The 27,909-nt window shown below is 40.1% G+C and overlaps 2 protein-coding genes and 1 long non-coding RNA gene across 8 annotated transcripts in view; 2 read left to right on the plus strand and 1 right to left on the minus strand.

Annotated features, from left to right (window-relative positions):
- Positions 1–4,814, plus strand: part of osbpl1a (oxysterol binding protein-like 1A) — a 28,220-nt gene extending 23,406 nt beyond the window's left edge. For 3 of the 4 annotated variants that reach the window (XM_088312679.1, XM_088312680.1, XM_088312683.1), the window contains 3 exons: positions 248–374; positions 1,043–1,133; positions 2,736–4,814. In XM_088312679.1, the coding sequence (XP_088168805.1) occupies positions 248–374; positions 1,043–1,133; positions 2,736–2,910 (393 nt within the window). In that variant the 3' untranslated portion in view covers positions 2,911–4,814. The remainder of the gene's footprint in view (positions 1–247; positions 375–1,042; positions 1,134–2,735) is intronic. The other variant, XM_088312681.1, reaches the window with a different exon arrangement.
- A 317-nt stretch (positions 4,815–5,131) lies between these two features.
- Positions 5,132–26,572, minus strand: LOC148324729 (laminin subunit alpha-3-like). Of its 3 annotated transcripts, XM_088312677.1 has the most exons (37): positions 26,537–26,572; positions 25,498–25,611; positions 23,927–24,039; positions 23,764–23,847; positions 23,570–23,676; positions 22,864–22,994; positions 22,659–22,769; positions 21,532–21,643; positions 21,288–21,461; positions 20,091–20,281; positions 18,911–19,030; positions 18,681–18,835; positions 17,721–17,850; positions 17,349–17,448; positions 17,147–17,263; positions 15,919–16,089; positions 15,430–15,581; positions 14,547–14,741; positions 14,255–14,406; positions 13,651–13,813; positions 13,275–13,402; positions 13,055–13,205; positions 12,506–12,610; positions 12,306–12,439; positions 11,977–12,094; positions 11,141–11,269; positions 10,898–11,028; positions 9,902–10,012; positions 9,427–9,571; positions 8,262–8,380; positions 7,833–8,013; positions 6,845–6,988; positions 6,614–6,773; positions 6,129–6,256; positions 5,950–6,046; positions 5,493–5,606; positions 5,132–5,418 (listed from the first exon to the last, which is right to left on the minus strand). In XM_088312677.1, the coding sequence occupies exons 7-37, from the start codon at positions 22,677–22,679 to the stop codon at positions 5,270–5,272; spliced, it is 4,197 nt and encodes a 1,398-aa protein (XP_088168803.1). In that variant the 5' UTR covers positions 22,680–22,769; positions 22,864–22,994; positions 23,570–23,676; positions 23,764–23,847; positions 23,927–24,039; positions 25,498–25,611; positions 26,537–26,572; the 3' UTR covers positions 5,132–5,269. The 3 variants fall into 3 exon arrangements, with proteins under 3 accessions (XP_088168803.1, XP_088168802.1, XP_088168804.1); XM_088312676.1 differs by lacking the exons at positions 25,498–25,611; positions 26,537–26,572 and having other exon boundaries at positions 23,927–24,120; XM_088312678.1 differs by lacking the exons at positions 22,864–22,994; positions 23,570–23,676; positions 23,764–23,847; ... (1 more) ...; positions 25,498–25,611; positions 26,537–26,572 and having other exon boundaries at positions 21,532–21,657; positions 22,659–22,771.
- Positions 19,400–23,174, plus strand: LOC148324730 (uncharacterized). Its single transcript, XR_015846283.1, has 3 exons — positions 19,400–19,682; positions 22,713–22,751; positions 22,841–23,174. It is a non-coding gene; the product is annotated as an uncharacterized LOC148324730 (long non-coding RNA).
- Positions 26,573–27,909: the final 1,337 nt, after the last annotated feature.

Here is a 27,909-nt window from a genome sequence, read left to right on the forward strand (position 1 = left end):
ATGAAAAAAAAAAGGACTATTAATTAATACATTTAAAATAAACCCCCAAAGCTCCTGTATGAAATTAGCATAGACAAAAACAAAGGAGATTTTTTGTTGGCATTTTAATTAATGTTCGCTTGATCTATAAACGGAAAATTACATTTTTTTTTTAAAGCACTCGTTTTACGAATATTTATTTTAAAATTTTTGACGTTAACTTCAATAACCTAGCTGGTTACACAAGAAATAAATTCTCTGATCGCAGATGTACAACTTCACGTCCTTCGCCATGCAACTGAATGAGCTGCACGAGGACATGGAGGGCGGCGTCCTTCCTCGCACGGACTGCAGGATGAGACCTGACATTCGAGCCATGGAAAACGGCGACATCGGTAACGATTCAATCGCGCTTGTCTTTGCATCTGTCAAATTATAGAAATATCAACACGCGGAACAGTGTTGATATTTGATTTTAACAAAATCCCACGCGAAACATAAAGTGGACATTAATGGCGAAAGTGATAATTCTGCCACGTGAATGGTGCGTTTGTGATACGCCTCATTGACGCGACATCATCTTTAGTATCGTCTCCATCAAATGACGACATCGAGGAGCAATTGTTTCATTTCCTCAAAACTTTTCTTTTCACCGCCTCCCGTCTCAATACTCCTTGACGGAATTTTTGGTAGGAGGTGCTATCATGTAAAAAAAGGAGGTGGGCCTTTGAAGTTGCAATGAAACAAATGAGATGAGCCCCTCATGTGGTACACGTGCCACTGGTGGTACAAAGGGGCTCCATCTTTTGGTATGCAAAAAGAATCACTTTCTTTTATTTTCTTAATTTTACTACCAGCTTGACGAATCAGTAGAGTGCATTAAAAAGGCAAAGAATCAGCTGGAAGGATCATCGATGCTAGCTCAACTATTAAATGATTTACAACACGTTTTGTTATTATAGAAGTCAAATAAATAGTACTTTTTTTTTGTTGTTGTTGTTCTTTTCGATTTTACTTGGTATAAAAGGTTTTCTATGTAGTTCTTACATTTGTTATCCTGTAGACTTGGCCAGCGAGGAGAAGAAAAGACTGGAGGAGAAGCAGAGGGCGGCCCGCAAAAAAAGCTCCAAAACGGCCGGCGAGTGGAAGACGAGGTGAGTTTGTGGAGTGAAAACGGTTTCTCTCAATTATTGCACTTAACAGGCACGTTGTAAATCATGCTGACGCTTTCAGTTGGAGCCTAAATGTGCACTGGCCGTTTTTGTTAGTGACAAGACAGATCCGTCGGAGGCCGTATCCTCATCATTTTGCCCAAAACGGGCCATAATTGATCGTTGGTATTCACAATGTCCACTCTCGTTTGTCTCTGTTAAATTTGCTTCAATGAGCGGCCATTTTGTGTGAATTACTCGCACTTGAAGCGTCTTTGGAGGAGCACTTATTGGCAATGTGCTCGTTCGCTTTCTTCCTCGCTCCAAAGTTGTATGAAAAGGTTAATTATGCCTTCAGGGCCCGAATATGGTGCTTCTTCCAAGAAATTGTTTGCTTAACTCGCAAAGAAGGACATAGCTAGCCTGGAGCTCCCAAACTTATAAAATTATTCGGGTAAAAAGAAAAAAAAAAAATCACAGTCATTGAAAGGGTACTCCAGCCACATAGTTCCTAAAAACCACACCCTCAAATAGACGCCTATACGTAATGATGGAAAAATGAAGCTTCAAAATTGCTTCATGAACCAGTTGTTGTATTTTTTTGTGTCCTGTAGATGGCACTGTTGGTTCAAATAAAGGTATTAAAAAAAACTGCAAGTCAGTGTGCTTTCAGCCCAATATTGAACAGAGAGTGCCATCTACTGGAGTACAAAAATACTACAACTGGTTCATGAAGCAGATTTGAAGCTTCATTTACCCATCACTACCTATAAGTGTATTATTATCAATCAATCCATCTATCAATTATATTAGACATGACTGGATAGTTTACAGGGTATATGTTGTCAGATGAGTTTTGAAATTCTTAAATTATTAGAATACAATGTCAATAGCAAATATTTGCAACTAACGCCACCCACAAAAAAAAGGTTTGTATTTGCCTGAAAAATGCCACAAGATAACAGCAAAGCGGACAACACTCGCGCTGTATCAATGAAGCTCCTCCCCTTAGTTCCCAATTTTTCCCGTTTCGCATCACAGCTCGGTCTCACATACAGTGAGCGTAAAGCTTTCTTCCAGTTTGTTTGTTGCTTCAAACGCTCGAGCAAAATGGATGTTTATTTCTCCTTTCGTGTCTGTTTTTGTGCTCGCGCACTTGGCCCGAGGTTAGACTTTGACGGCTATGTGCTCGACATGCGCGATGGGATATCACCAGAAATAATTGAAAGAAAAGCCTTTCATATCCTCCGCGCTGAGATATCATCTTGAAATGTGTCCCCCCTCTCTTGTTGATATGGACTCGGTGGGAGTGTGGTCATCGCTGTGCTTTCATCGCTCATCTGCTCTAATTTTCATCCAGTTATTATCCATCACCCGTCCTTCTTTTGACAATATTCTTCCTCTGCTTGTGTGCTTGAATTTAGGAAATTACGATATGGGTTTTTTTGAGCCCATGCCGATTTTTGGCGGAACAAAAAAATATGCTGATTATGATTAATCGGACGATTAATTAACACATTTTTATAATGCATAAAATAACTATATCGGGCATTCCGAACTATTTACATACAATTGAAAAGTCTATTTTTCTTTCCATGTCGTGAGTCTCACTGCTTGGTTGTCAGGTGGTTCCAGCTGGGACCCAACCCCCACACGGGCTCGCAGGACTGGATCTTTACTGGAGGATATTGGGACAGGAAGTACCCTCATCTACCAGATATTTACTAGAATTCTCCACAAGCAATACGCACACTTGAGCTGTGGCCTTATACTGCTTTGACATTCTAGAAGTGTACGATATAAATGTCAGTTTCTCTGGGGTTTTAAACAAATGTTCATCATCGTTGACTTTTAGCTCGGGTGTGTGTGTGTGTGTACGCGTGTGCATCATTTTTAATAAGCTTCTGTCTAAATATTTTTAAAATTCTGAAGTTCTTGTTTGTGTGTACGGTATAAACACATACTAAGACGTGGAAAAAAAAATATTATCTGCAGTTTGCTAAGCAAAAAAAATGTGTTTCCATGTACAAAAAAAGGAGAAACCAGAACAATATCTGTGATTGTTATGTATTGACACCAACTAGTCACTTTATTAGGTATTCTTGTACAAATGAAAGAAAAACCAATATATGAATTGTATTGAAAAGTGAATCTCTGGGATCTTTGATGGCCATTTTTTTCCAACTATTTTTTCTGTGTTGTTACAAATGGAAAGAAACTTCCTAAAGGAGGAGATTTTTTTTTTCACATTGTCTAATTTCCCACATCAGGGATTCAATTATATCATTTATATACTGTTGACATCTTGAGACTTGGTTTGATTGTGGCCATTTTTGCTTCAAGGAAAACCATTTTCATTTTCTTTTTATTTACCTGGTTGAATCAGATAATTTGACTAAAATGAGTTTTATTCTAGACTCAATACCGTTTTTTATTTATCAATTTTCAGATAATATGTTAGACAGATGAACGACGCTAGTTGTAGAAGGCTTTGAATTTTGTGTTTTGGCAGAGCATAAAAGTGACGTTTGATGAAACATGAAACTCGGATAACAAGGTCAGTGCTAAAGCAGCCATCTGGAAAATGCAGTCCCTGAAGTCACTTTCATTCAACAGCATGTCCTTTTAGATGCATGGTTATCATGAGTGGACTCAGGAAAAGTCTTAATATTCCATAACGCTGAAGACACGTCAAGTCTGCTAAATTGTTGTGAATTAACAATTTAAAGCTCAATTTCTAGGTGTGTATATAAACATTTAAATGCGTCCCCTTAAAATGATATTCACATTGAGTCCAAACCCAAAAGTAAAACGTTGCGGTCCTGTTCTCACGACGTCCACTAGGTGGCGTCTTCGTCGATGGAATAAGTGTACTCACAGTTTAGAAGACGGTAACGTTCCGGTGTATTGTTACCAGCAGACGACCTGACGTTCCCATGAAGAACACGGTATTCCAACACTAACGCTCCACAGTTCTGAAGTGTAATCCTCTATAATCCAACGTCCTTGGATGTCCAAAAGTCCTTGTTCACCACGCTGATGTCACTCCCGCCATTAGCAAGTTTCGCTAACAAGCTACGAACGTGGCTAGCCGGCTATGCTAAAGTGCGCTTTAAACAACCGCTACGGACGGTATTATCACGCCAATAGATAAAAGCGCTCCGCAGTCCGTTCTTAAGTCTTTTCCTCGGCATTAGGTCATCACTTGGGTAGAATAAGAATGTTCTTCACAAATATTAGTCATATTTCTTATATTCACTTTTCAACGGAACGCTCACTCTCTCTCTCTCTCTCCCCCCCCCCCACTCTCATTGGTTCTGCTTCTTTTTCGACGGTGAGACAGTTGCAATGAATACTTTACAGATACAATAAAATAATGTGTGAAAAGGCATTTTTTTTTAAAATACAACGAAATAGCTTACCAATATCAATAACTTTGGGAATTTATTTTTCGAACATTAATCTTGCATTTTATTTATTTTCAAACACCAAATTGTTCATGAATTGTGAAGCCAAAATAATAACAGTCACCCCAAAAATACAAAATGAGAATACTCGCAACGAACATATGCTCACACTAAAATAACCAACCGACCGGTCGCTCATGAAGCCACACCCCTTAAAGGCAAACATGTAACACGGATACGACAGTATGTGTAGCACAGAAATTACACTTTAAAAACAGCTGACTTCTTGAATTGTCTTCTCTTACGTTTGATTGTCTTTTTATATAACACTGTGCTTTCTTTATTAAATCTAAAACACCAAAAAACAAGTGGCTGGAGGGGAGCTCATTGGTTGACACAAGGAACAAAGCTGAGAAGAACAGGTGGCGATATAAACCTGCGAAACAAGACGAAACATAAATCAAAGCAGTCAGTATCACTGTATTTAGAAAATGTGTATTTATTTTTTTCCATAGTATGTATTATAGCAACATACCGTGATAGGCCAGAACAAATGCTCTTCGACTAAAAGGCAGAAGGTACATACTGTGTAGCCATCATTATTTCAAAAAACACAGATTTGGGTGATTTTTCTAATGTACAATATGTGCCCCATCTTAGTAAAAGTTTGGGGAAACAACGAACTAGACAGCCGACAGCATGACTTGCTGCCTGTTTACTGATGGCCTCCTCTCAGTGGGCGGGACATGCTTTGACATCCACCAAGCCCATCACCCTCACCGCCCTCGTCTCAAATGCAACGTGCCTGCCATTTATAATCACGTTTCTCAAGCAGCCCATGTACGGCGATGTCACGGGGGCATCACGTGAATCTGTGGTCCCTGTAAAAAAATAAGAAGAATTAAACATCAGAGTCCTTTAATCTATTTGTGAAAAGTGTAGTGTGATTTTGCACCTCCAATGTGAAGTAACGTCCGCGTCATGGAGGAGGGAAAGGCTGTGAAGGATGCTTCCTTCTTTTCAGACGCGGCATCCACCATGAGAGTGAGGTGATTTTGTCCTGTGGATACTGAGCAACAAAGGAACATGTAGAATGAATGAGACATTATTACTTCATGCATTCATTTAATGTACATTGTGCTGCTGCTTCTGGTGTGTTCATATTTCCATTGCTTAAATATTTATAGCTATCGTGACAGCAATGCTAGTTTTCCTGGCCTGTCTATAATTTTTTTTCCAAGGCAAAGTTAAATGAGTAATTCTCTTAGTTTTATCTGTACCTCAAATTTTGGTCGGAAACACAAAGAAAAAGAAAAATTACACGGCTCATCACTTCAAAAACTCCAAATTTGGAGTCGCGGTGCAACAAGGAGAAATGGACCAGCGACTGAACAATCATGACCAAAGTATACCTGTAATCACATGAAATTCCCCATCGCAGAGGTTCTGTGGAGTCAGCGCGGCACTGACACGGCCGCCACCATCACCATCATTCACAGTGACGCCCACCTGCAAGATCACAAAGTCACTCAACTGCCCCCACAGCCCTTTCCTTAATTAATTGGGACGTCGTCCAAGAGGGAAAGGTCACCGTGTTGTTAATCAAGAACACGTCGAAGCTGATTCCGCGGCCCCGCGCGTGGAAGAGAAGCCCGGTCAGGCGACGAGGCCTCAGCTCGAAGGTCAACGCAAAGTGAGCGCCCACAGCAAGGAGATCATCTTGGAGAAGAATAAAGACCTCAATGCGGTTGTTTGTCAGGTAAACTGTGTAGGAAGATTTACGGCAAAGGAGGGCAAACTAAAACCCACGGGCCACATACGGTACCCATTTCATCATTTCATTTTTTTGATTTACATTGAATCTATATTTTTGAAAGTGTTGATCACCACTTGTGTTAAGGGTGACCTGGAGCCAATCACAGGCACATCTATAAAGGCAAACGGGTGACTAATGACTAATATATAGAGAAAGAAAGAGAGAGAGCAACAAAATGCCACCAGATGATGCAAAAATTACAATTTAAATGTGGCTCTTGAACACGAAAATTTGCCCACCCCTTATTTACGGCATCAAACCTAATACGACGTAGCCGCCGCCAAAGTTCACGCCCCTCTCCATTAGCCCGTCCGAGCAGGGCGACACCCCGCGGGCCCCCTCAGGTTTGCCCACCGGCTGATCGTTCATTCTGAAGTCCCGCACACAGCCCGAGATGCTCTTCAAGAGGATATTTGGCCCCTGTGGGAGGACATGAGCCACATGTAATACAAGCGCACATGTCAGAATATGCGACAAAACTTGACGCGGACTTTAGTTGCCCCCGGGTGGCCACCCAGGTAGACGTGACCGTGGAAGTTTAAGGACATGCCCTCGTCGTTGGGCAAATTCCCATCGGTTAGGCGGATTCCATCGACGAGAAGATGGAAGGTGTTCTTCTCCACGCTGCACTCCACCTGCCAAAACAAACAACAGAGGAATCAGCGGATTAGTTTATTAGATTATTCTTTTTGATGTCATTTTCTCATGGGTTTTAGTCTTGTTTTGAGGAACTACAGTCTACAGTCTAGTTAGCAAACAAACTACTTGATTGCAGCCATGCTATCATCGATATATATATTTTCGCGGGGTTATGAGTTATTTAAGTTTCACGTTCGTCCAACTTTTTCTTCGGGGCCTACAGCTGACAAAATGATAAAACAACTGTATAATATGTACGTACGTACGTATTAAGATGCACAAGCGCTAGCATGCTAGTTAGTTAGCGCCTATCCATTGTAACACAGTACATTACAGAGCCACATACTGTACCATTATGAAAACATCATCTTTTTTGTTTTCAATTTTAAGCTTAATCATGGTTATGGTAGTCTAAGCAGTTTAAGAAGATTGCACGCCCCAAAATACTATTATTTCTGTCAGTTAACTGTTAGCTGTAGCAACCTAGAATCTAACACATGCTATGCAGCTACTTCATATATTACTTTGCTGAGTAACGTATTATTAAATCATCTTCATGGCCAAGGTTTAGTTATTTTATCATTTTTTTTCAGGCTGCTGAAATAACCCATTCATCCATTATCTGAAGAAAAATAGCAAACGCAAGCTAGTCAAGTCCCTGATAGTAGTCCTACGAGCAAATTAGGTCATTTTCTGGGTTATATTTGAACTTTATCAAAGTCACATGCCGTCCGTACAGTTAATTTTTTTTAGTTTTTTTTTTAACCACAAACTCTAAAGTTAGCAATAGCAAACATCATTCGGTTGTAATCGCTTGAGCCGACTTTGCAGTCCATTTACTCTGTGCCAGTGTCCGTCGTTTGTCTTCAGCTTGTGGTGGATGACTCTGCTCGGCCCGAGTGACATCTTAATCTTGCCGTTTGTCACGTACAGAGCTAGCAAGGGCACCGCTCCTGTGCCCTCGACAAAGAGGATTAGACCCTTGGAGGACTTGGTCTTGACGTCCATGGAGAAGTGAGGCCTGAGTCGATATCAATAAGTCTTGTTATTGTGAATTCACGTATTGTGGAAATATTCATATTTTGACATAGAAACTGAATACGGGGATATTCTTGGTGCGGGTCAAAAATACACTCAGATGTGTGCGAGGAAAATGAACAGCAGCTCAGGGTCAAGGTGAGCCCACACTGTCAGCAGCCCCGTGGCTTAATGAACACAACAGCACACAGATCCTGTCCTCGGGAGGATTACCTTTGAATGTGACATCACCTGTAATTAAGTTCCTGTTGGGGCAGCTTGTACGCCAGCCAACTGTCTCCCTGCGAGAGCTCGTAGCCGTGGCGCGGCACCCGCTGATGTCCGCACTCGTCGTCTCTTTGGTCCGCGGTCTGGCACGATACACAAGTGACGAGTGTGTATACAAAGTGTAGAGCTCTGAAAATTGTGTGCGAAATGCTGAGATGGAGACAAATGAGAACAAGAGGTTTTAAAACTTTGTTTTCCGTTAGTTTGACCTATAACCTGTGAAACAGAAATGAAAAAAATAAATATAGTCGAGAGGGGAAGTAAGAATAAAAAAATTAGAAGTGTTTGCAAAAGTGTGCACACCCTCTTGTCGCTGTAGATTCGACAGTGTTCAGATTTTACCAATCACATTCAAAGTCATGTTAAAGGGGAGTCAATATATTTGCGCAATTTGATGAACTCAAAGTTCTCTTGTTGTAGAAGACTTTTCTTGATGTTGTTTTAGCTTTCTAGAAGGCATGTTTGATACCACTTTTTTTTTTCAACCCAATACCAGTACAAGTATTCACTCTGAGTACTCACGATTCAGAGTACCGATACTAATACTTTTTGATCGATAACATTTCATTTAACACATTGACAAAGATTTTTGAAGAAAGACCTTTCTTTCTGAAGTAGCTGATTATTCCCCCGATGTCACAAACTGTCACAGCATCAACCAAGGAGAATTTACTCGTTGTCAGATATTTTTTTGGGCCTCACCTATCATAGTTGGTATCAAAAGCCCCCATGAGTACCCGTAGCTTAAAATAAGGCCAAAATCAATACCGATACCTGGAAACGATACTCGCCCATCCCTCCAGTCTAACAGAAGTTTGAAGTATTTTTGCCCACACTAACTGATATTTGCAACAGTTCATAATTAGAAAAAAAAATAATATTTTCCATTAATTTTTTTCAGGGTACTATTGTAGGATGAATTTTGAAGAAAAAAAAAACTTGGTTGTTAAATTTTCCACTTGATGTGTGGGCAGACAACAACCTTTTGTATGCAAACAATAAAAATGTTCTATTATATGTCCACTTGAAACGTCAGACAACTGCAGTTCAAACTGCGGATGAAAAAAAAAAAAAAACTGCAACACTTCCCCGTGTTGGTACAATTGAACCCAAAAATGAAAGGACATACTTGTTTGAGCTCTTGGAGCTGTCTGCTCATGTCTGTGGGTAAGCGTCCAGTTTGCGTGGGTGAGCTGAGACGGCATTGACCCAGGGTGGCACCTCCGGTAGGCGGCAAAGAATTCAGATCCACGGGCACAAAGCTCTGCGTCGACCTATGTCAAGTTATGGATTTTTACCAACTCTAATTGGAATAGAAAGACAAAGCAGTCGATATTACGCGCTAAGAAATTGGGTTGTTTTTCTAACCCACTTGCTTGGGTAGCCGTGGGTATTGATCCGATTGGGTTACTCTCGCCCAACTTGGGTTAATTATTTTTGATCCAGCAAATTGGGTTGAAGACTGGTCAACTATTCTTCCCAATGTGCTGGGTAGAAATAACCCAGCATTAGCTCACTCCCTTTTGGACCCTTCGTTGGGTTAGCCAATTTGGGTTATTTGTAACCCAGTAGTTTTAAGAGTGTCGATGACAAAGAGCCCGAACCTGAAGTAAAGGTTGGCGATGCAGACTTTGAATTCCCCTTCTTGGTTCAGCTCTTGCTCCCGATTTAGTGCGTGTAGGACAACATCTACGTTGTCGACTTGGACCTCCAGCCTGACAACATGGAAGCATTCGTCAATTGAATCTTGTTCATATGCTGCAGACTTGAATTACTTCTATGCCCTCAGTCTCCCCCCGGATAAAAAGTTGTAGTAATTAATCATAACATTTTCACAGTATCCACTATGATGCTACAATTCCTTTTGACTGATGGCCACATTCTACGCTCCTTCGTAAAAACAGGTACTCCACAGTCTCCACTAGGCTGCAGCGCTCCTTTTTCTTGCTGCCCGCAGTCTCCTTTCAGATAAAATGTAAATATAAAATCCAATAGAGACATAATAAATATATTAATCCGCTGCCCTCAATCTTCTCTCGGAATAAATGTGTCTCTTTAGTAAATCTAAAGACTCCACAATCTCCACTTGGCTGCAGCGCATCTTTTTCTTGATACCCTCCCAGATGAAAAGTGTCTTCTTAATGAATGCATGCACGCTGGAGTCTCAACTTTGTGACAGCGCTTTGTTTTCTTGATGCCCTTAGTCTCATCTTGGATAAAAAAAAAGGCCTACTTAATAAATACAGGGACTCCACAGTCTTCTCTGAGCTGCAGCGCTCATTTTTCTTGCTGTTGTCTGTTTTGTTCATTAATACAGGTGCTCTAGTCTCCAATTGACTGCACTGCTTCATTTTCTTTCTGCCCTCTGTCTCCTCTCAAATCAAATCTGTCTCCTAAATCCATACAGACACTCCAAAATCTCCACTTTGCTGCAGCGCTGCATTTTTTTTACTGACCTCAGTCTCTTTGCAGATAAAATCATCCCTTTGAATAAATGCAGTAGAGTCAACAATCCTCTGCCAGAAATGATCACAGGTCAAGATTTCTCAAATTCGGACTCCTCCAGCACATATCAGTCGATTGAGAATTATAAGGAGTACCTCGGCGTCTGCGCCACACACAGGTAGTGCCATCTTCCGTCGTCGTATCTTTCCGATGATGTCACATTGTGATGACCCACGCTAAGTTGGAGGAAGCCATCGGCCAGGGAAATGTGACCTAAGGAGGGGCTCTGCGGAAAAAACACAGGAAAGCACTCATCTGGAGGAAAAGAGGAGACTTTTGTTTTATTGATTAGACATTTTTACTTTATTCTTTTATTTTGTTTTGCCAAGGTTTTTTACCTGAGAGTTGCTCTTGAGAATGACGCCGTCTTTGTACGTGCTCCTGAATCCCAGAGCCAATCGCGGTTGGGTCGGCGCAAAAAGCCAGTCAGCAGAAAGAGGCGAATGCAAAGTGGCTTTACGAACCCCCTACATCAAGGACCAAAAACGGGATATCAAGTTGTTGGTTTTGTTTTGTCGTGCATGCTTTTTGCCACCCGGGTTTTGGTGGTCAATTATCCACTTGCACGTCCTAGCACTGTAGTAAAATTGTGAAATACACCACACATCATAACAAACAACTACAGCACCAAAAATAAAGGAAAACGTCCGTGCCGTGTCATACTTTCACTACTTGGAATGTGATTGTCGGAAAAAAAAAGTGTTTCATCCAAGACGAGACTAAGGGCAAAACAGAGTGCTGCAGTAAAGTGGAGACTATGGAGTGCTAATACTCCAGAGTCAGAGAGCTAAGTATGTATAGGTCATCTAACATTGGCATGTTTTTTCACATGGTCTCATACCCCAAGAGAGTCCACAGTCTCAACTTTGCTGGAGAGCTCCATTTTCTTGCTGCCCGCGGTTTCATCTCATAAAAACAAGGATATCCTTACTCAATATAATTACTCCAGTTTGCGCTACCTCTGAATTTTCTCTCTGCCTTCTGTCCCCTCCTGGGTAAAATTTGTCTCCTTAGTAAAAAACAGGCACTCCACAGTCTCCCCTTTGCCGCAGTTGTGTATTCATTGCCATTGGTGTGACATGGGATCTTCCACAAGTTGTCAGTGGATGATGAGTGTTGGGCATATTGCGGCAACGTTTCATCAATTGTGCAAAAACAACGGTAGCTTGTTTACCAGGAGTCCAAAGGGACAAGCATGACTGACGCCAACTGTCGTGTTGTACTCCACAATTTGGCCATCGGCGCTCACATGATCCACGCAGCCTCTCAGCGGCGGAGCGCTGATGTCGTGTCTGAGGAATTTTGAAAAGAACCCATACGCCTGATCTAATCAGACAATTCTGAGGAAAGGAATGTTTTGTTTCTCCAGCGTAATTGACAGAATTGTAATTTACATTCTAAAAATTCACAGATGATACCTTATGACCAAATATGTTATTTATCATTTAATTCATTCGTTTTCATTTTTATCAATTTATTCACAGATAAAAAATATTTTTTTACCTGGTTCTAATGTGCTGAGGCACACCCCCTATGAAAAAGCTTTTATAAGGAGTGTGAACGTGCTTGATGGAGATGTGCTTGTCTTCGTAGCGGACCTTGATCGTGTCATCAACGGTGATGGCGAAGTGCTTGTCCTGGAAGGACACAGTTGATGATATTTGGGCACAAGAGGGTTTTTTTTTTCTTTTGTGATAACTTACAAAAAGATACATTTTTTCAGCCCCCCGAGCTTGGTGCTTCATCTCCCCGTGTTGACCTTGAAGCACCAGGTGGCCTTGTTCCACCAGCAAGCACCAAAACGCCTCCTGCCGTGGATTAAAAGAGAAGCAGTACACAGAGGTGGAAAAAGTCTTTACACTCGGAAATTGTCCTTTTTCGTTTGCCGACGTATTTGGACTAAATCAGGAGCGGAAAATACAGATGTTTTCAAATGTTGGAGGTAAAAGCAAAAACGTATCAGAAAATAAATCAAATGCAACACCATCGCATGTTCCGTTTTTTTTTTTTTCGTCTCAATTTTGTTCATTTGTCACACTATTGTTTAACACAGTGTCAATTTGAAAACAGCAACGTGGCTTCTTTCCATGTAAACCTTGTTCTTGCAAAATATTACCCATTGTTAACTCCTCTATAATCCTGCTTTTTATGTCTACGGGAACGTTACTGTACTCAAATAACGTCTAGAAACCTGAAAATTCTTAAAGTACCGCAAATAAATATTTGTACTTTGTATCTTCCGTGAGCCTTACTTCTGTGCCCATGTAGAGCAACAAGGCATCGGTCTCCCGGCTGTTGGTGTGCAATTCAAAGATGCGTCTCCTTCTCATGTGCGGCCCCTTCACCAATGCCTGGCGGTAGCCGCTTCCCTGGTAGTAATGTGACACCTCGGCGCCGGGTAACCTGCATGACGACCCGTGGCTTTTCCTGTCACTGTTTAGAAATTTACAAGGGTGTGTTTTTGGCGGTTACATTAGAGCGTGCATGCCGGCTTCCATGTTGACGGCGCGCTTGTAGTTGTAAAGACAAAGTGGCTCGTCGTTGATGGAGAATAGTTTCATGAAGCCTCGGAACCGGGGGTAGCGCAGCTCCTCGGGTGGCTGCGGAGGGGAATGAAAAAAAAAATGAAAAAGGGACATGACGGCTGCCTCTAGTGGAGGGCAAAAAAAAAATCACATGAATACATTTTTATGCTGTGCAAAATGTGGCTTAACCGAGTACAGTTTTTTAAAGTGCAGTTCAGTTGTATTTAAATAATATTTTTTTTTATCCTGTACAGGGCCACGGGTTTAACTTTAACAAACTGCATTTTAACTAAAGCATAACTGTTATTGATTGATGTATTTACGCTGAAATGTTGAGGATGTCCGCCCACGTAGAAAACAGTGCGTTGTGGATCCAGGTCAAGGATGCCGCTCAGGGTGTTTGGAAGGTGACGTTTGGGGGCGTACGCGATAGGCTGCTCTGACGTGAAGTTCGCCGTAATGTTGACTTCGGCGTCGTGGTAAATTCTGCAGGAAAAAAAATATTCCAGCGGCAATTCACAACCACTTAAACAATTTCACTTAATTAGTCTGAAAATTGTTTATTTACAGATAAATATGCATATATTTCACCAAGCTATCCCAGCAATGTAAAGCGACAGTCAGAGCAATTAAACAAACTCCCGCGAGGTGGCAGAAGATATAATTAAGCTGTGTATCTTCCTGTCAGAATTTTGAACTCTGGAGTTCAACTAAACAAGTCCAGATTTTATACTAAGTCAATTTGTAAGTTAATTACTAGAAATAATAACACTTTTTCCCTCACTCAGGATTTGCAGATTTTATTTTTAACCTGAACTCCATTATTGTCTGAAAAACTTGCTTGTTCACCGCCAATTTAAAAAAAAAAAAAGAAAATCAGTGAAGAAGTAAATTTGCGAATACCGTATTTTCTAAACGTGGACAAACCTGTGGAAAACAACACGGTCCAAAGCGGAGGTGTGCGCGCCGGTGAACGTTGTTATAGGACCAGCCTCCACCTGGTGGACATGACCGCCTAGCTTGTAGACACAAATCAACACGCCGTGCCTGATGGCCATCCCTAAGTAGTCACCAGATGCCTGAAATCAGAAGAGACGACGCGTTAGCTTTGTGCCACTCCAGTAAGTATTATGCTGAAGTCCAGCTGTCGATAGCTGTGGGGAGTAACAAAGTATTTGTAGCTCGTTACTTCCTACGAGCGTCTCGACAGGTTACTCACATCCTCGCCGCCGAGGTACAGAACAAACATGTTGTCATCTCGTCGTTTGTCCTGACGCTTTCTTCGGCGCTCCGCTGGCTTTTTTTCCACGCTGAGAAGGAGGTCGACGGCTGTGAAGGCTTTCATGTCTTCAGCGTTGCTCGGCGGACGAAGCTCAATGTGACCCTTTCCGGTGAAAGGAGTGGCGAGCGAGAGCTGTGAAAGATGATGACAAAACAATAATTTAAATTTGTCAAATATGACAAGAAAACTCCGTGACACACATTGACAAGAGCAGTTTGTTGATGAAGTGGTGCCTTCTCGAGTGAAAACTCTTTTGCTGTCTTTTTGTGTTTTTTTTTGTTTTGTTTTGCTTTTTTACTAGTCTTGAATACTTATTGGTAGTTTTTGTTATTTTCATTAAAAAAAATTTTTATTATAATACTGATATTAATTTTTTGTAATTAATTATTTCAAAATGCTCACATTTTATTTTTTTATCTTGAAATATTATGAATAGTTTCTTAAAAATTACATTTATTAAAAATATAATTTCAGCATGCATTTTGCCTCATTATCTTACTATTTTATATAAATATGAATTAAATATATTTGAACAGTAGTTCCATGTTAGTTTTCCCACGTAATTCGTTTTATTATTTTATTCATCTTTTTTCACATAATATAAGTGTGTTTTCATAAAATTATGACTATTCACTTGTGATATCATAAAAATATTCCCAAGTAAATAATTCCAGAATATCAAATTATTTGTTGTACAATGTTAGGATTTCAATCAATCAACATGACAATCTCCGACAAAATTAAACTGATCGACAGGTCAAGCTACAATTGCTATACTGCTCCCCCCCAAAAAATGAAAACATGCGTCACAATACGTCACCATGTTAAGATAGCTTCTTGTCTCCTGAACCAGGTCTTTAATCCTGCTGATGTATTCTCTCATGTTGCCTCTCGTTGGGTGCGATTTTCCCAGGGCCTCCACTTGGGCGAGCTTGTCTCTCACCACCGGGAGCTCCCAGTCCAAACTCCTCACTGAAATACACCATGAGACTCTGTGAAAAGCAACTAAGCCATTTGCACCATCTAGTGGTAAATTGTGATATTACAATTTAAAACTATATGGGGACCGAGCCAGCACGCGAATAGTGAAAATTCACAAAGATTCACTTTACAAATCCTAAAAATTCTGAATTTTTTTTTTTTTTAGTGAACCTCCAATATGCATTTCCCACACCCAACCCCTAAAAAAAGAAAAAAATTTTTAATTAATCAAGGAGTGACGATCCTTTGGATGATACTGTTATCCATTTACATTTTTAGTGAGTACTTCATTAAAGTTTTGTTTTTTTTGTTTTTAAAAACAACTTACCGGTCTGTTGTACGTCATTTAAAATGTTATTCAAAGCCGGAGCGCTATTGTTTAAAGTAATTCTGTCCATTTCGTGTCTCATATTCATCAGTCTGTGAGTGACATCAGTGACAGTGTCATTTGTAGCAGAAGCTTCTCTTTTGGTAGACAGTATGAGGACATTCATGTCATCTGAAATTGAAAACAAAACCATCCAGTTATTTCAGCAGTGACCACTCCATAGAATTTGTATGATAACTTTCTTGAAAATTGGACCCAAAAAAATCATATTCCAGGTTTGCTCTGTTAAAAGAACACATTTTTCACAATTACTTGTTTTGTAATGCAAATTTTGGACGTCAGCTTTTGTTAAATTACATTATTTTTATTCCCCAAACAATAGAATGGTTTTAGTCTTATAAATTAATTTTGTAATGGAAAAATTCCGACGTCGGCTTTTGCTAAATGGTACATTTCCAAATAATATTAGGAATTTATTTCCTGAATTACAAGTTTCTTTTTCATATACTCCCCAGAAATTCTGCGTTTTTACACATATTTTTTCTCATACCATGACTTCATTCAAATGAATACATTTTTTCATTTAATATTGTATATATGTAATCTTTCACATATATGGCATTTATTCTCTGTAAAATTAACCCACAAAAAACTCAGTATTATGATTTCAGAGTCTTAAATTTTCAATATTATACCAAAATCTAACATTTATTCAATTAAACTATGAATTCAGTCCCAACAGTTTAATCTCCTCAATTTCTAGTTATTTATTTATTTGTTGTCCAATCAGATTTTAGGCTCAACATGTCAATGTAATCTGTAATCCTTCAAATTCATTAGTGGTGGCCAAAGTTATTACAAAGTATCTCATCAAAGCAAGCAACTGTTTCTTAAATTCATCTGCATAGGCTGGTCCTCGATGATGTCAGCCTCTTCGTGTCCTCTGACTGGTTGGTCAAAGCAAAATTTGCCACAGCCAACAACACGCTTCAGTGATCTGAACGCAATAATGTGTTTAATAATCAACATCTCTGCTGAGTGGGATGTATTTTATTTGAAATTGTTTTCGTCGTGTTATTCGATAAATATTGATTCTGAACACTGATGCGTTTTTGTAAAATATTTCGATAATTGTGACATGATCTTGGTGGCTTGAGTGTAATAAGTTCCCCCTGAATCATAATGATATAATATATAAAGTCTCGACTTCACACTGTGAACCACTGACCTCTTTTGAGGCTTTTGATTTCATCACCCACTGTAGAGATGTTAAATCGTAGAGATTCTCCTTTGTCTTTCCGCCTTTTCATGCCATCTCTGAGCGAGGTTAGTGACTGAGAAAGCTCTGGCAGACAAAAAAGAAAATGTCATCATGTATCATCTTCACATTTTAAATAGAACTTCACAATGCTTTTTTTTTTTTTACACACTTCTGAAGTCATTCTGGGTGTGATTGGCCGCTGTCCATAAAAGAGTGGAATTATCTCTCAGTGCCTCCGACGTCAAGAGCAGGCCGCCCTCCATCACATCCTAATTCAGTCATAGAACAACGATGTTAAACATTTTTTTTTACATTAACTGTGCCATTTAGAACTCGAAAGGGATGACTCAACTTTTGTAATTTTGAAGGTAAGTGCAAAAATGGCCTATTTTTAATATACTAAATTATGTTTATAATTTTTAATGAGCTAGTGATAGTTGACAGACACTAAATCGTTAATAGCAATTATTGTGCAGCCATAAAACCTGAAATAAATTCTCCTGCAAAATGACAGAATTGGATTCGCTCACACTTGGCTCACCTTTAAAGCTTCGTCAGCGGCCATGTCGGACCGATCCGCAGCCTTTGCCGCGTGCTCCATCTCAATCGCGACGTTGTTCAACGTGTTGGACTCGCTCGGTTGCTTTGTGCTGTTTGCCGTGCAAAGCAATCTGTCAAGACATCCAGCACAGTGGTCAGCAAAGAACATTTTGAGTCAAATTGGTCTAATCGAAATACGTAACAGCTCGGGGTGTGAATCTCTACAATAAAAGCCGATTTGATACGTAGAAGCGGTGACGTTCATAAATGGTGAAGAACTACTTCTCTTTAGTTGGATATAAAAATATGTCCCCGAGCTTATATTGATATACGGCCTCCCTTTTTTTAAATTATAAAAAAAAAAAAAAAGAATTTATTGATTTCAGTCAGGTTAAAAATATTAAATATTCTTTACAACATGTTCAATGTGTCCTCACCAAACGGCATTTTGATTAATATCGTGTTTATGGAATATGAATTAAGCAGCAAAATCCACCTGCTTTTATCCATCCGAGGTGGCGGCCATTTTGCCACTTACGGTCCAATGAAAGTGACATCACAGTTAGGTTAGGTAAGGACCAATCACAGCTCACCTGCTTTCTGCCTTCACAAGCTGAGCCCTACACATAATCAATGAGTTATTTATTTACCGTATTTACTCTTCACATGTAGGAGAGGAGGCAACAGGGGGCGCTACTGCCTCACTTGCCCACTCGTTTCGTGCTCACATCTTCTAAATCAAAACTGATTTTTTATTTCTTCTACATCTTTATTAGCAACACCTAAAGACATTTCACTGCGTATATAAAACTCTAAATCACTCTCCTATAGAATGATAAAAACTGAGTTATCCTGCTCCAGTTCTCACTAGCTCAGTTAGTCAACTTGTTTTCATTAAATTAAAACTACCAGTAAATGTGTGTGCAATATATTTGAAAAAAAAAAAAAGGTTTTCACCCACTTTTGTATGTCTGTGGCCAATGTGCTGAGCTCCCGCGCATGCTCCTCAGCCTCAGGGATGATCTCCGCCTTGGCCAAAATATGGTAGATGTTATCAATCGTCTTGCGCAGCTGCTGCTTGGCGCCGTCTAACCGAGCCCCGTCCTTCTCAAAGCCCTGCCGCGCGAAGGCAGAAAACGGTGTCAAACTGAACCAAAGCAAATTTGACGAGTAAAGAGACCCGCCACTCACATTTTTGGCGTCCTGCAGCTTTAAGAAAATGACGGAGATGTTTTCTAACTGATGTCTTCTTGCGCTTTCAATCACTGCACGGAGGGAATGTGTCTCCGTTGTAGTTTGATAGTGATCATGCTGTCAAGTCAGGAAACACACATGTATTGTATTGATTGTATTGTATTGTATTTTGGCTCTCATCACAATAAAAAAAATCAACTACGAAACAACTCGTATTTTAACAAAAGTTCGGCCAAAAATACTCGCAATTCAGCAATAGTGAATTTGCATACTCCGCCATTTTTCAAGAAGGGGCGTTCCTGTCAGGACACAAGACCAGCCACTGGGTGTTCCTGTCAGCGTTTAGTCGACCAATGAATTAGTTAGAATGAGGGCGTTCCCAACACGACACGGTGTCCTGTGGGTCTTATCTACCTGTATATTTTAGCGTTAGACTTATGCCACAATTATGTAAGCGTAATGTCAAAAATGCGTTTCGCGTGTAAAAGACCCCCGAGTGTTCGCACAAAATACGTTTTATGCTTACGACCTCTTTCTCCTCAACCCGTACAAAACGCTGATTTACGCTTGCGATGCAGGCGTGACTATTGTGCCACAATTCTTAACCAATCAGGAGTGGGACCCTAGGGCTGATTCTGATTGGTTGTTTACTGTCCAATCGTAACCCGGAGGTGGAGTAAAAAAATGGAATCGAATGGCGCGATGCTATTGCAAAACAACGGCGATGGCGACATCCAATGATGAAGACGCGAATGCACAACTCCGAGAGGTAGTGTTTTTTTATTTTTCGATCTGCATGTGAGCTTTCCAGTTTCGTTCTTGAGCTCGCGATCAAAAGTGAACGTGAAAATGTTTCTGCTTCTCTATGCCAGTCAACTTTGCCATTACAAGTAATGTACTTGTGTACTTTGTTTGTCCATCTGTGACGTCATGTGTTTGCGCTAGCATGCTATTTAGGCTAGTATGCTAGCTAATACTACTGATGAGCTTCAAGTGAAGGCGGTTTGTTTGTGTTGCATAGAGTTACAGTGAATTATAAACATTTGTGTATTGAAGCAGGAATAATGCACCAATCAACAACAAATAATGGGAGTTAACCACGTTTTAAAATAAAAATGAAAGCATAATATTGGTGAAGGCAATACATACATCCGATGGATACTTTTTTTATCCTTACCTGCAGATGTCGCAGGGTGGAAGTACTCTTCAAATTAAGCCATCTCGCTTTTCTAACTGCGACCTTTGCACCTGACAGAAGCTCAGTCAAGTGTCTGAGAAGAGCCCGTGACGCGATCAGAAAGTCTGCAGTCTGGTTCAGAGTTTGCTGGCTGGGTCTCAAAACCGCCATTTTGGTTACGCCGTCAAGCACTGAGGAGGACATAGACATTTTTTTCTTTAAGTGGTCGCAAAGGTTTTAATCTGAGAGTTAGATTGCTATTCTGTGAATATGAAATAATTGTCAAGCAATTTCGGAGTGTTCTTCAACAACCTAAGATTAGTTTAGCATTAAAGCTAAAAGCGAGGCACTGGCATGTGTGTTTGTTGTGCAAAACTTTTAATAATTACTATTAACAACTGAAACAACTGTTGGTTTTATTTATATTTTCTACTTTCCTAAAAAAAGAATAATAATCATGTCACCTGTTTATCTATGTTGTTCTGAGTCTTGAAAAATGTTCACCATTATTTTGTTTTTACTTCTGCAGATCCCTTTTATTTCTTTCCTTTGCATTTTTTAATCACATTTTCACTCATAAGCTTGCAAGTGCGGCAACTTAAACTACACGTTAACGCTCGTCGCTACAGAGAAGATGTCATCCTCAATCAAGTCCACACACTTCTTCCCAACTAAAGAAAAATGCAAGTGTGTGGAAATGTATTTCTTCTTTCCATATCCCTAAGTGGGGTATTTTGTATTACAGTATTATTACTGGTGCTGTTTAATCATTGTTTTGTTATCTATTTTTTTTAATTATTTTCATTAAGAATGCAAAAACATTTTTCTTTTATTATTATCTATTGGGATTATTATGTCTATGTCTAATTTTAGACCAAATTTATCAGGCGCAAGCGTATCGACCTACTATTTCTACAGAACCACTTTTTTCCATATTTCTTTTGCGTTATCTGACTCGAGATGGATGAAACTCCTGAGTTCAAAGATAAAATCAATACGCTCCCTTCCACATTTTTCAATTTATTCACTTCAGACTTTAATAAATGATTATTAAACATCAGCTTTAAAATGGATGTCTGACCTAGGAAGCTGAGGTTTGGCTTTTCTTTTTACATGCCCTTATCCTAACACTTTTTAAATTAGTCTTATTTGCATTTAAATGTTGCATATGGTTTGTGCAAAAGCAATAAACATCACATTTTTCCGCCATCTTCATCATCTGGCCGCGGGTTTGGCCCCTGGCCGTCGCCTCTGCGCAGACACGGCAACTCATTTCCTCCACGAGCCGGTGAGCCTCTTCCATCATGGTCGCCTTGTCCTTTTTGTCGAATCTGATTGCATCTGCAGCCTTGCTCGGCCGCTTTATTAAATCTGACAAACAACAATAGTACATGTATACGTGATCCGTCTGTGCCATGATGTGATGCGCTTAACGACTTACCTCGTAAGGACGCCAGGACCGACTCAGCGTGGCTGAGTAAAGCCTTGGCCTCTGTTTTTGGTCCTTTGAGACTCTGATGGGCCTCATCCACACTGGAAGACATTTGAAGGGCCTGTCCAAAAAACACTGTACATCATTGGCATCCCTTATATCAGAGATTTTTTTTTTTATGGAGTTTACAGTACACAGCGATGGTTCTCAACTGGTGGATTGGGTTCCGGAATGGCTTGCAGACCCATTTTGCGTGAGACGTGGCTAGCTAGTAAAGTATGCTAGTATGTATTCACATTCAGATTATTATTTTTATTTTGTTGAAGCACAGAGGCGTAGCTACCAAGTTCCCACGCAAAATATATTAGCTAAGGGACGAGAAGTGTTACTTCCCTGTGCTCTAACCGATTGGTTAACGTAAAGAAATACAGTGTAACCCTACTTTTGGCTGGGGGATGGTTGTGTTTTGGGCGGTACATCAAATTCACTAGATCAAACAATATACGCTGTACAAGTGTTTCCCAAGGCTATATTTACTGATGCACTGCTTGCGTTGAAAAGTCTATTGCTTTAGTGCTGTAATACCACCACATAGGCTCTATTTGTTAGCCCATCTATGGCATTTGAATTGTTTGTTTGCATTAAGCTTTACAAGGCAAAACAGTTTGTTTTAAATGCACACATGTTTGATATTTCAACTGGAATGAGTATTAATAAGCTTGAAGACTTTTGTAAAGAAATCTTGATAATCTGTCACCCTGCGTGTTCAGACAAATTGATTTCACTTCCACCTTAGTGTCATTTATTATTTATTTTTTTTAAAATCTTTTTTCAAATTTTAGTTAACAATTGACGGGGGGGGAAATCACCCGAACGGCAAACATCTCAAGGCACCAATGTGCTGGAAAGTCAGAATTTAGCTGCTGTGTGCCACATCTTACACCCAGTCAGTCACACGTAGACTCGCCAATGCCACTTGCCACCAACACTATAATATGCATTGAATTTTCTGTACACGTTATGCTTCTGTTTTATGTGTGATGAATTACACTTGTTTAATGTTTAAAGCATGTGAAATGGCTAAAAATATTTCGACTCCTTCTGACCACTTCTACTGCGGGGTGCAGGACGTTTACCTTGTGTGTAAGATGGTCCATGTCGTCTCTGATCGTGTTCACGTCTTCTTCCAGCTGCTCAGCCTTTAAATGCAGATTTCTCCTGTCACCGCGGTAAGTCTTCACTCCTCTCTGAAGAGAAACAGCAATTAAAAAAAAAAAAAAAAAGTCCTTTGAGGCCACCGCGGTCTCTGAATGTGCAGGTGTGTCTGGGTCACACCGGTACCTCGGCATCAGAGACGACCCCCTGAGGGTGGATCGGTGTTGAAACATATGCAGAGATGTGAGTCAGCCCACGCAGGTCGCCCTCGTTGGCCCTCAAGCGGAGAAGCAAAGCTTCAGTGCAGCACTTCAAGGCTGTATGGGATCACAAGGAGAGGCTTCAATGCTACTTAAGTGGTCCACTGTTAAACCTTGGTGCTTAGGGAGAGATTGGAAGAAGCTCACTGTGGAAGTGCTCCTCACACCTATTTTTCAAAATATCCATCTGTGTCATGCCGATACTGGCCTTATTTTAAGGTGTTGGGTACTTGTGGAGGCTGTTTTTTGCTGATGAACTACATAAACTGGTGTCTTCATGTCCTTGTCATTATTTTTGACATTTTAACGTACGTTTGTTGAAATCTTGATTTGGGAACAAAAGCTGTCTGAGTGGCGCCATCCTCAGGTAAAACACTGCATTGCATGTGGCTTTTTGAACGTTCACATAGCGCACTGTGGCGCATAAAAGTGGTTGGAATAGTGGTCTTTGCCAATATCTTAATATCAATTTAGTATATTTGGTTAGTTTATTTAGGAACACTTGTCGCAGTTGTGAAAATAGTTAGGTCGTAGTTTGTCGTATTTCTTCAGTGGCAAAATAGAGTCTGCCAGGATTGCACAATCTTTAATAGAGGTATTTGCTCTACTTTCTTGTTGTCAAATTCGTTTACCTCCGGTCAGCGAATGACAAATATTCCCATCGCCGTCTTTGTCGCATTCGCATGGCTTGCAGCTGCCACCGTGCGCTGCAGGGTCGCCATAGTAACCAAATGCACATCTTCAAGGCGGGAAAAGAGCCAAGAACAAAGACTGGGTTCATTTGTTGGCAGACTATGTCAATGAATGATAACACGGTGCGACAAACCTCTCACATCTGGATCCCGCATAGCCGCGTTTGCACAAACACTCGACCACCCCTGAGCCAACGTTCAAGCACGCCAAAGCCCGACTTGGACAAGAAAAGATGCGGGATTAGAAACTCATAAAGTGCAAAGCAGGAAGCTTAGCTTTGGCGAGAACTGACTCACTTGTTCCACGTGAAGGGACACGGGCAAGCGCGGCAGGTTTTTTGGGCGGGGTCGCCATGGTAACCCTCCTGGCATCGCTCGCAGTGGTCGCCCGCCGAGTGGAACTGACAGTTCTGGAGGTTGTTTACATGACAACAACATGGTGACACATGGCGCTGCATCGATTTTAAAAGGGAGTACTTATTAGACCTACTCACCGACACATAAAGTATGCAAATAACATAGACCGCATCATAACTACCCCCCCCCCAATAAAAAAAAAACAAAAATCGGTGAATAGCAGGACTGCAAACCCGCAGCGGCCCGTGATGAAGGGTGGTTTACTATAGTGCCTTTTTAACAGTAAAATAATTAAATATAGTTACTGAAGTTTAAAACGGTGTAGTCTTTCATATTGTTTTTGTGCAGTGAGCAGACCAGCATTCCCGCTTATTGTCTCTTTAAGACTGTGTGTTTTATAACCCTGAAATGTTTATCTCAGGCTAAATGATAAATTCCTTTCCATCGTGTTTTGTACCTCTTGCTCGCCTGGAGAAACCATAAAAACTGTAGATCACCCATTGGAATATTAGCCTTGTGATAGATCTGTGTCTTCAGGCTGAAGCAGTGCAGTGAAATAAGACTCCAATAGAACCACTGGTTAACACTTAAAAAAAAAAAGAAATTCTTTGCACCTTCACAAGCATAAACGTGAGATTTAGATTAATACTGGGTTTGTGGAATATGAGTTAAGCAGTAAAATCCACCCGTTTAGGTTGGGTGGTGGCCATTTTGTCACTTCTGTCAACTGAAAATGACATCACAGTTGCTCAGGGTTCAGCAAACGACCAATCATGGCTCGGCTTCAGAAGACAGGTGAGCCGTGATTGGTCATTCTCTGTGGCCTGACCAACTGAGATGTAATTTTCAGTCGACAGATATTGACAAAATGGCCGCCGTGGAACATGCCTAAAAACAGTTCGATTTTACTGCTTAATTCATATTCCACAAACGCAATATTAATCACAATACCATTTTTCGACAAGTTGAGTTACGTGGAACATATTCATGTAAAAATAATAATAATAAATATTCTAAAATATAATAAAGAATATTTTGTGTTGACTTTGCCTTTAACTATAGTGAAATAAAGAAACATAATAAAATGTAGAATCTGTATAAATTATAATCCACCATGCACGGTAGTCTTGAGTATTGCAGACAGTTTTTCAACCCTGTCATGACTTAAAAAATATAAATAAATAAAATTATGAGCGTTTAGTCAAACTGGAAAAAAAGTAATCCAAAGTAAGTAGTTATATGACTTTGAGAAACAATTGCAATCGTGACACTATGTTGAGTGGATGCCTTGTCAGGTGTAGTGATGGAACGTATTAATGAAATAAAATACATATTGAACCAAGCCTTTGGAAGAAAAGGTTAGGACTTTACCCTGATTTGTCCTGCGGATAAGCGGAATCTGACGATTATTACATTTTTAACAGAATAACTTGCAACTGTTACCGATTACATCTCCTCCGTAATCTTCCAAACGCTAGTGTAGAAATATGTGTGACCTCGCATGTACAAACCACACATTTCCCCGTGAGCTCATCACACTGGTCGGACAGTCCGTTGCAGCTGCATGGTACACACTGACCTCGGCGGGGCCCGCTCCACTCCTTGTAGTAGCCTGAACTGCACTTCTGCAAGGACACACACACACACACACACAGTTTGATTGTGGGTCAATAAACACAAGCAAACACTTCAACACGGCTTGACCCAACTCCGATGAATCACGGCTCGGTAATCAGAGCGCAAAGTGATACATTGCACCTGTGTCTGCTGTTCAAGTGTTATGTCAGGCTCACTAGCAACTCTATTTGTCACAAGGAGCGTAGACATGAAATCGGCACTGAGAATGGGAGAGAGAAATGTCACTGTGTAATATGAAGTGTGTGTCATTTCAAAATTGAGCTTTTGTGAAACTTGTCCAAAAAAAAAAGGCTTGTTTTTCCATTCCGCACTGCTTGATTTTGTAGGAGACATTTTATTAGGTACACCTGCATGCAGAAATGTAGAAAGCACAACATTGGAAATGCCATTAATCACTTCCAGATTCCCAAAACTGCAACACGAGGGGAAATTCATTATTACACTTCCTAAAAAACTTCCTTAAAAAACACTAATGGTATGATTATATCTAAATTAATGATTTTTTTTCATACTTTCTCCCATGCAGACTAAGAACCTCTCTCGGCTTCTCACTATGCCAGCATTATTAGCCGTTCTCCGCAGAGGATAAAGAATATATGCTTGTGTCAAATTGAATCCAATCATTCACGTAATTTATTGGCAATTAATTTTCATATATTTTAAATCTGAACTGTAGGACAATTTTTGGGGATGTCACTATTTTTATTTCTTTTTACATTGTCCTTCATTCCTTAGAGATGAATGGATACATTTGAATGAAGGCCAGTACGCAAAGTGAGTGTGTGATTTGTTTAATTTAAATCCAGATTATTGCGTCATATTATTATTATTTATTTATTTTTTTGCAATAGCGCTCTCAGAAAAATCACATTAGATCATGCAGGTTCACCCAATGACGTCAGCCCACATTACCTGCACAACAAGGCTTCCCGACTGGTCGCAGAACCTTTTTCCGCCTCGTTGCCTCTGATTTGCAGCAGCGGGACAAACCAAAGCCAATGAAAACACCCAAGAACAAAGCAACAATATGATAATCCTCTGCATTCTTCAAAGACGGACGCAACGTTCCAGCTCTGGTGAACTGAGATGAACCTTGAAGATTTTTTTTTTTTTTTTTTTTTGAACGAGACGAGCGGGACAGACGGAGAGGAAAAGGGAAAGTGTGGGAAAGTGCCGACGGGTGTTTGTCGGGGTTCAAGGTTCAGTGAGGTGTGGTTGCACAGTTGCTGCTTGAACAATATGGCGTTGGTAAATTTGGTATCAAAATTGTTGCGGCGTGTGAGGCAATCCAGTAGAAACTGATTGAAATGTATTTTGATCAATGTAAAATAAGCAATTTATCACATTTGCAAGGATGTAGTGAAGCATTTGCAACTTTTGCAAACTGCTGCTTTGATGTACACGTGATGCAATGATTTCAAGCTTGAGCAATTAGTTTCGAGAAATTCACTTTGGATCTGAGAAACGTAGCGACGTACCTGAGAAAAACTCGGAATCAATCAATCATCAACCAATCAGAGGAAGTAAAAATCATGTTGTCTGTGAGGTCCATCTTAAAGGTCCTGTGAGGGAAAAAAAAGTGACATATGATTAATATATTGAAAAAATAAATAAAGGAAAAACAATAGCCCAAATTTCTTTTTTAATGAATTATTCTTTTGAGCTTGTCCTTTTCAGCAGCATGATCGTGCAGAATAGTGGATTTCTTCTGCTGCAACAGTTGTACTGTGCAACAGGGAAGTTTGAAATATACCCTTTAAAGTTGCAATGAAAATGCAGCTGGCCAGAAAAAAAAAAGCTTTGAGGGGACAGACAGAGTGAACTTATGGGAAATTGGGATATGAAACCACAGCAGAATAATCACAATATGTGACGGTAATAACATTACACTTTATGTCTTAACGGAAGGGACACGCCAAGGAAGCAACGACGGGGGAAGGTGCATATGTGTGCGGGTGTTCTCACCATGTCATCGTAGGACACGTCGTGGGTGCTCTTACCAACTCTTCTTTAGCAGTATGTTTGCCACAACTTGCTGTCCTGCATGTCTGAAGAAGCTGTACAGCAAAATTTTATTTTTATCCATGAAAATCTTCGATAGGATGTCTTCATTTATGCCAGGGATGGACTTAGACAGACCCCTTGATTAATTAAAAAAACAATAATAATAAAAAATAAAAATTTAACCAGTTTTTTTTTTTTACAAATCCACAACTTTTTAATAAAAACACTGATAAATATTAAATATTAATTATTATTATTATTATTACCCCAAGGATGGAGAA

The sequence above is a fragment of the Idiotropiscis lumnitzeri genome, chromosome 13 (genome assembly GCF_059441095.1).
Source record: "Idiotropiscis lumnitzeri isolate Australia: NSW breed Sydney's pygmy pipehorse chromosome 13, RoL_Ilum_1.0, whole genome shotgun sequence".
NCBI lineage: Eukaryota > Metazoa > Chordata > Actinopteri > Syngnathiformes > Syngnathidae > Idiotropiscis > Idiotropiscis lumnitzeri.